Raw genomic sequence first — 9,055 nt, forward strand, 5'->3', positions numbered from 1 at the left:
AAATAAATAAATAAAAAGTTGCACAGTGCACATTTTTCTCATTACATAAGAAAACCTTTAAGGCCATATCTGTTTAACATTCAGATAAATGAGATAAATTCAGAAGGTTTTTAAGGTTCAGATCAGGGTAAATGTCCTGACATCAAACCTGCTATTTTCCAGGTTTTACTTTGAACTAATTTAATCAGCTGCAAGTTTAAATTGTGTACATTAGGATGATGTCATCCATCTAATCTACAGTAATCACTGTCAGAATATGAAGGAAAAAGTGCAAGAAAGAATTTTGTATGTTTGTGTTGATGTTTTTGTCAGGCTTTAAGCTTAAGATAAAATCTTTGTTGCTCACAGCGTATGTTTTGTTTTGATGTGGAACCACCACAACAGTATTTTTGAGTCTTTTAATCCACATGGGGTGTGTGTTTGTATGRGGATGACCTGGGAGTAATAAACAGAACAAGGTGAGCAAAGCTGCTCTGTTCTCCTCTCCCTCACTCGGTCACATGAACAACAGGTATGTTGGATGCATCCAGTCTGCACACCCTGCTGCTTTCATCCACGCCCCGCAGCAGCTGACTGAAGACAGTAATGGTGTCCTGTGGGCAGATTGTAACCCTACGCCCAGCTCTAGTTCAGGGATGCCAGTATATCATCAAACAGCGACACATCCCTCTGAAAGCCGAGAGCACATCAGAGACACAGCCTCCGAGGAGCAGGATTATCGATGCAGTCGCACAGATTTCACCACGGCCTCTTCATTGTTTACCTGAATCCTCAGAAAATATTTGCCCTCTGTCCTTTTAACTATTTATTCTTTCTCTCAACATTTCCCTCTGTTCTTTCTTGTCCCCTCCACCCCCCACTCGGCTTTGCCGGCTGAACAACAGCCCGAGGGCCAACTGCATAACAGACACCAGAACTCTTTCTCCTGTTTCTGCTCCCACTCAGTACTCAGCTCAGTGCTACCTAACAAGAAACACTGAGCAGAGCTCAGCTTCACGTGAGCACATTAATCAGTGTCGGGCCAAATGTTCTTTAGACAAATGACACAGCAGGTGCAGGATCCGTCCGTAAAAAAAGGCTGTGAAACAGCAGGTCTGCTGGTCACAGGTCACTCCCAGACGGGCTCAGCCTCAAACGAGGCYTCATCCTGTTTTCACCTGACAAACGTCCAGCGCAGAAATCAAAGAYCGTGTCCGAATATTCAGTTCAGACTGTAATCTGCTTCACTAAGAGGCTTAGCTTCACCTCAGGAGATGCTTTACATTGGCTCAGCTGCCTCTGATAACAGCATTAATAGTTTCACTTTTTATTCTCCTCTGCTGTTTTTCAGTTCTTGCAGCAAGCTGTTTTCTAGCTCTGTCAGACTCATATCTGTCATCAGCTCATGAATTTTACCTCTGGTTTGTGTTCAACAGATAAGAACAAAATCATCTTACCAAGGAATTAGTTATTGTACAGCATACCAGGATTACACTTTGTGTTATTTATGTCAGTTTATGAACTGTTGATGGGATTACAGTCAGGACTGGAGCTTAAAATCAGTTTCTAAAGCAGCCAGACTTATTTATGTTATTTAAAGTAATTTTTTAACAAACGGCTTTATATTTTGGGTCAGATTTTAATGTAGTTAAATTTAAACATCTTTTATCGTTTCAGTCCTTCGCAATAAAAGTTGCCTGATAATGAAAAAAAACATTATTTCATTATGGAAGAACACAGCAGAGCTGATCAGCAGAAAGACTTTAGTCTCACTTTCTTCACTTATTGTAAAAACACAGATAAAATTTATCCAAACAACGAGCAGAATAGAACACCCACATGATTTAGTTGTTGCACTGCTTTAATCTGTGTCTTTATTATGGAAAGTGATGGTTTTGTATTTTTTTACTTGATTATTATTTGTAAAATTTCCAAAGTCCACTATTCTTTTTTTGGTTTTCTAAATTTTTACCCTTTCATTTGAGTAAAATACACACTTATTTATATGTACATAATTCTAAAAGCAGCAGAGAAGAAATGTAATTCTTGTTTCAGACAGATGATCCATCATCAGCCCTGTGCAGTTTGCAGTTGGAGCTGTTTATTGTTGTTTGCAGTGGACCTTAAAGCGTGTTTGACAGTTGAAAAGAAGCTGAAGAAAGTCCTCCAAACAGTAAAACAGCCTCCCAGTGATGGATGCAGRTGTCTGACACTCAGAGCTTGTAAACATGGATGCAATATATATTGCCTCTTGTASTACATTTTTCATGCAACACGCCGAGCTGTTCTTCACAAAACAGTTTTAAATCAGTAGGCATACGAGGAGAGACGYCACCTCTTGATTAATTGGGGAATARGTTTGRAAAGACTGGTGGCGTGTTCTTTCTGCAGATAGAAAAGAGTATTTTTGAACAGTTTTCATCACTGTTTGACTTGTGTGGTATTATTAGATCGTCACTGCTTTTGAAGCGGGTGATTTTAGGACATTTAGTTCTTGTGCTTTACTGGCTAATGATTGGCAAAAAAACAACACAAATTTAACTGTGATCTACAGTTTCTCCTACAGACAGCCATGAGACTTCTGAGGGTTTGAAAARGGTTTTCTGAACTGAAGTTTCATCTGAGAAACTTGTTGCTTTCAGTTTTTGTTGTGCTTTTTTGTCATTTATTCCTGCTTTGATTAAAGTAATTGTGTTGATGTTTGCAAGGATTATGTTTTATAATTTTATTAGGATTATGGGTTAGGTTAGGGTTATGGTTGTTGGCCAAAAGCAATCTSAGAGGGAGTTTCCAAAATGTCTTAAAGGGGACATATGCTTTTAAATCCACTCTTTWCACATTTGAATAAAATAGAACTGCAACACTTTGGTCTGAATTCCTGGTTATTGTAACTCCACAAGCCCCTCTTTCACCCCCCCATTCTGAGGTGCATCTGAGAACAACTTGTTTTGATTTGGTCTCTTTAAATTCAAACGAGACACTTCACATCCTGCCCTGATTACTGTCCACTCCAACCAGTTTGGCCATTTTTGTAGTTTGATAGCAGATGTATGATTATCTAGCAGTGCAGAAACTTTTTTATTCACAAATAGATTAAAAGATGTTAACAACAGAAGACTTGTCCATCCAGCCTTACATGTTGGAGTCTGACCCAGAGRGAGAGGAGAATAAAGACAATGGCTACGTTCACACTGCAGGTCTTAATGCTCAGTTCCGATTTTTTTGAAAAAATCCAATCTTTTTGTGTGAACGTTCACATTACATTTTAAATGTGACCTGCATCAGACCCCTGTGTGAACGCTACACAGCACTGATGTGACACACATGCGCAGTAAAAGACGTGACGTCTCATCAGCCGGCTTGTTTGTTTACAGAGCTAGCATGGATGCTACATTTTGCGCATCGAATCGGAAGTTGTTGTTTAATCAGAGCCGATTAAATAATTGTCTGACCTGCTTCTTTAGTTCAGTGTTTATATCTGAAACTGCCTCTGACCGGGATGCTCCAATGAAGCCTTTTTTTTTTAAACGAAACTACGAGCTGGAAAAAAGTATCGACCGAGTAGATAACTTTAGGATTGATACTCTCCGCGACCCAGGCTGGACATCGTTATTATTGTACTATCTACGTGGAAAATGAAAAGTAAAAAGATGAAGCAAATGGACTTGTTTTGGAGCTGTAAACACACGGAGCTACAGATTTAAACAGTGACTTCAGGTTAGTGTCTAATCGGTCCTTCACCCCCTCCTCCTGATGAAAAAGTCAGATGAATGTGACATGAGCGTTCACACTGCAGTCACTTTGAAAACATCAGTTATATACCCGATTTAAAACCACATACTGAAACGGCCTGGGTCGGATTTGAAAAAATCGGATTTGTCTCGTTCATACTGTCATAAAAAAATCGGATATGAGTCAGATGGGTCAAAAAAATCGTATTTGGGTCGTATTTGCCTGCAGTGTGAACGTAGCCAATGATCCTGCAGWACCGCAGATTCGCGAAAATGGTTATTCAGCGGTCCATGACCTTATTTAGCAGTTCCTCAGCAAATACTGTGACGTTATTGTTCAGAAAACTTCAAAGGGAAAAGAGAAAACTGAACTGAAGGAAAAATATGATCCAAACAAAATGCAGTACATCTCCCGATTTTGCGGGTGTTACATTCTTAGAGCAGTGTTTCCCAAAGTTGGGGTCGGGACCCAAAATGGGGTCCTGAAACATCAAGGTGGGGTCCTGAAAAGATTTTCGGAATTAATTACATTTTTGGCTTGTTACAAAGGAGTGAGGTTAGTGCATTTAAAATGGACAAATGTAGTATAAAATATTGTTACTATGCCCATGTTTTGTTTACCTGATACAAATGTGTATCATCCAAAAATAGCTGGGGCACAGGTCTCTGCTACTATTTTGTGGGTCAAAAGCTGAAAAGTTTGGGAACCACTGCACTTTGGTTCCCAAAGTTGGGCTTGGGACCCAATTATGGGTCATGAAGCACCTTGGATAATCTCCAGAAATCAAGTTAAAGGGTAATAAAATAATTGCTGATGTAATATTTTCCCTATAACTATTACAAAAACACAAAAAAGTATAAATAAGTATTTATATTTGTGTATAAGCTGTTTAGATTGCCAAAAGCCTGTGTTTTTAGGGTTATTAACAAAGTTTGTGTACTCAGACCAGTAATATTTGGGGTCACAAGTTTTTGCCATGGATATTTTGTGGGTCAGAAGACAAAAAGTTTGGGAACCACTGTCTTAGAGTACCCGCGAATCATACAGCGCGTTTGGAGTGACATCATAATATTAAGAACAAAACAAAAACACACAAGAGCTGAACAGTTAGCAGCTACACGCCACACTGTACTGTTAGAAGGCGGTAATGCTGTGCTCTGGGCGGAGCATGTGCACAGGGCATGGGTCATGTACATTAATATMTATGTCACAAAGTTAGTAYATTYTATTGTTCTTAAAAATTTAGTTTGTAAATCCAKTAGAACAAAAGAATTGCCGTTCCTTACAGTGCTGTATTTCCGGTTTCCGTAAGGTTTACTTTACTGCAAACTACTAGTAGTAAGGTTTCATGAAAAAATCTGCAAAAGACTGAGTCCGCAAACTCTGAAACACAACTTTGCGGGGGTTGACTATATACAGTACCTTTTTTAATTGTTTTTCAGTGGATGTCCCAGTTTTCTTGCTGGACACACAGTTTTCCCTTGAATTTTGAAAATGTAAATAAAAAGTTCATACGTAAAAGTCCCAGAAACCAACCTGTCCAAAAGCTGTACTTTAACTACTTTGACAAAAAAAAAATCCAGGTCTAAAAACCACAATAATAGTAAATAATATTTATTGAAGAACTAGAAGAAATCATAATGCCTTCATTTTATCAGTAGACTGGATTAAATCAGAAATGTGAGGGCTGGCTGCTGAGGTGGGCACCAAGTAGGCTGAGGCTGAATGATGCTGGTGGATAAAAGGCAAAGCCTATTTTTTGTGTTGTCAACTAGACTCCTAAAGTTTGGGTCCACTGCCTTTTAACATTCATGTTACAGCAGCACTTATTGACACATTTTTGTACCCATCTAGTCCTGCATCTAATCTGTCTGTGCCTCAGTGTGCAGCAATAATAGAGACGGTCGTGGTCTATGAAAACACACCCCTCCATGCCAGAGGACACTACTGTCTGTCCGACCAGACAAGTTTATTAGTTTGTCCTAAAAAYTACAGCCCAGCTCTCTGGACCTCTCTCCCCCTGTCCAGCTCCCAGGGGGCCCCCGGTATGAGACACGCAGAGTCCACCAACACTGCCAGCTGCGCTCGAAGTCATGGAGCGGTTCCAGACGCCTGCAGACAAACATTTGTTGTTTGCAACTACTTGGATTTGTTTGGATTTTCCAACTGCGACGACAACTTGATAAATGTGGTTTATTTAGGTTTTAGCTTTACTTACTTTACTTACAGTTTCCACAGTTGAGCCTCGTGTTTGTGTAAGTTATTCTCTGAGGTTTCACTGCCCGTTTTGTTTTTAAATATCAGATTAAATATCATTTGTAGTTCAGAGTTATATATGGTGATAAATTTATATCGTACAAGGATTGAACTTGTGAACGAGATCATTTATTTTTGTGCTTCTAGACTTTCGTTTGCTGTGAACACGTTCATGGTTTATTTTCAAAAGAATCTCTGGGCAGCTTAAACAGACCCATTAAAATGTGAGATATTCTGGATGAAAACAAAAATAATTCAACCGACATATAACCCCCAAAGAAAAAAAAAAACAAGTGTTCCCACTGGGGACTGTCGAATTTTAAAACTGATATAAAAAATATCCTGTGCTACTTTCACATGTTTTTAGCTTCAGGTGACACAGAAAGCTTTTATATCTGTGTCTCATCTCAAACTGTAGGGGAAAAAAGACCATTTTTGATTTCCTGTCATTTTGAYTTTCCTCTCCCTCAGTGTTTTGTTTAACATCAAGGTCAATTAGCGGGTAATGGCAAACAGATTAGGTCATTTGGGCAAACTGAGTACTTTGATAGCTTTGACACTGATCTGTGTGTGTGTGCATCCTGAAGGAAAGATGCTGTCGAGAGGCCTCAGCAGTTGAAACAAGCGGTGCGATACGACACAGCGAACACGGGTTGGACACTTTGACATGTAATGACAGAAAGTTTCAGTGGCCTGGGCCAAAGCAAACAACTCGGAGAGCTTGAAGCATTCGTCTCCACCGAGGCGATCCAAAGTCTGCTCCCCACTTTGAACTTAAAACTCAGCCTCATTACTCATGAAATAAACATTTGTTACTTACAGTTTTCAAATAACGCATTACTTACTTCATTKAAAAGGAGTTATGGGACACAAGACACCTTTGTTGAGTGGATTGCCTTTACAGACTGGCAAGCATTTCACACAGCCACCAATCAAGACTATTATTAGCAGAATTTGGTCCGTCCGTTTTCTGCCGCTTATCCGGGGTCGGGTCGCGYGGGCAGCAGCCTAAGCAGAGAGCCCCAGACTTCCCTCTCCCCAGCCACTTGGGCCAGCTCATCTGGGGAATCCCAAGACGTTCCCAGGCCAGCTGAAAAACATAGTCCCTCCAGCGTGTCCTGGATCTCCTCCCAGTGGGACGTCTCTGGAACACCTCACCAGGGAGGCGTCCAGGAGGCATCCTAACCAGATGCCCGAGCCACCTCAGCTGGCTCCTCTCGACGTGGAGGAGCAGCGAATAAAGTAGGGATTTTTTAAAAAAAATCACAACCTTACACTTTGCTCTCTAATCAACRTGCAACCAAATTCACCTCTCACCAGTAGTGATCTGTTATAAMCATTTTATTGCAAGAACTATGGACATCAAGTCTTTATTTGTTCTTTGACAGAAGCTTTCAACACAATTTGTAGCGGAGCTGTTTTTCTTTTCAAAAGCTTCATCTTCCTAAAAAACATCACAGGTACTTCCTCAGCCCTGAAGGCTATGGAGGTGAATGGGATCCAAACAAAAACACGGGATCATGTAGTCATGGAGGATTAACTCACCTTCAGCAGGTTATTTGAACCGATCGGCTCCGTTTCAGTAACATAACAGTTTGTTTGGAGCAGAGAAGAGCTCGGAGACAGTTCTTCTGTATCACTTGTTTCTTCTTTTAAAGAACTCCTCTTTATCTGGTGAGCAGTTGAACCCTGCATTGTCTGCAGTGACTCGATATTAAGTGTGTATCTTTGTGTGTGTGTGTGTGTGTACCACAGGCGAATATGATGTTCAGCTCAGGGGTCTTCTGGATGGGCCTGTTCTTCATCCCGGTCACTTCACTGATCTTCGACGTGGCCTACAAAGTGTGAGTTTTCTCTCCGCTCGCCTTACTCTTCTTTACACACACACGCACATGCACACACACACACACACCTAATGCAGGAAATTCCTCCATTATCTCTCCTATCGCCAGAAGAAATTCTTCCTGCCTGCGTTTTTGATCGAGCTTCCATTCTGTGAAAACTCCACAGGAGCTGTTTGGGCCTGGCTCTCATCAGTTCACAGCAGATTCATGCAAAACTAGAGAACGTTATTTCTCTTTTATGCATCTAAAGTGGACCTATGAACATCCCATTATGTTGATGTGGTTGAATCTTGTTTGATTTACAGAGTGAAGAAGGCCTGTTTTAAGACCCTGGTGGATGAGGTGCAGGAGCTGGAGGCTTTATCTAAAGACCCCGGAGCCGTGGTGCATGGAAAAAGGTACTTTTACGCTCTATTCCATTCTTCCTGTCATTACTTAATGAACTTAGATTTAAATAACTGTTGTGATTTAATGATTCATGAATATAATGGGTAAAGACAACACGTGTTCTGTTCAACAAAGTTTACGGCAGTTTGTAAAAGTGAAGCCATAAAATCCTTAKATACCTGTTTGAAGTAGCAGCTTATTCTTTCTGTTTGCAGTTTGATGTAATATACTTCAGTGATTTATTTTCTGGCCAACTCAAACTTTTCTTCCCATTTACAGATTTTGTGGCTCATAATCTGRGGATCTAAATTTCRTAAGAAAATCAATGAAACTGAAACAATCTTCCCTAAATGTTTCAAGTAGGGTCCCTGCAGTGCATAGGGGCGTTTCTTGTCTGTATGGGCAGAGTTTGTCTTAACCTTGATTGGCTGAATTTAGAATATAGTAGAGTTGGGCAAAATCGTATCGTGTGCAATTAATCGTCAAAAAAAAAACTTTCATCAATTATTTTTGGTACTTAATGATTAATTCAATTAACGCCACCAGGAAGACTGAATGAAAATTTCCCCAGTCAGTCTGCTCTGTGCTCCTCTCCACTTCAAATATAACAATTTTTTTTTAAAAATCTCTGTAATTTATTTATCATAACTCCGGTTTTACTTGGTCTAGCAACACAATTTCAAAATTGATATATAGGCTGAAGTTTGTACTTTTGACAAAATTTGGAAAAGATGTTTTTACAGAAAGCAAATCTTTCCCACTAGAGGGGTTTAAATTGGTCATGTGACTCCAGGGGATTAATTGTTATATTAATCGTTATCGGCTAAATACCACAATTATCCATCCATCCATCCATC

General features: G+C 39.9%; 1 protein-coding gene across 1 annotated transcript in view; it reads left to right on the forward strand.

Annotated features, from left to right (window-relative positions):
* LOC106536282 (phospholipid-transporting ATPase IA) overlaps positions 1–9,055 on the forward strand; it is a gene marked incomplete at its 5' end in the record, with an annotated part of 19,314 nt that overhangs the window by 3,646 nt on the left and 6,613 nt on the right. The window contains 2 exon segments of the mRNA XM_014033490.1: positions 7,723–7,811; positions 8,117–8,209. Of these exon segments, the coding sequence (XP_013888944.1) occupies positions 7,723–7,811; positions 8,117–8,209 (182 nt within the window).

This window comes from Austrofundulus limnaeus, unplaced genomic scaffold (assembly GCF_001266775.1).
Source record: "Austrofundulus limnaeus strain Quisiro unplaced genomic scaffold, Austrofundulus_limnaeus-1.0 Scaffold1754, whole genome shotgun sequence".
Taxonomy (NCBI): domain Eukaryota; kingdom Metazoa; phylum Chordata; class Actinopteri; order Cyprinodontiformes; family Rivulidae; genus Austrofundulus; species Austrofundulus limnaeus.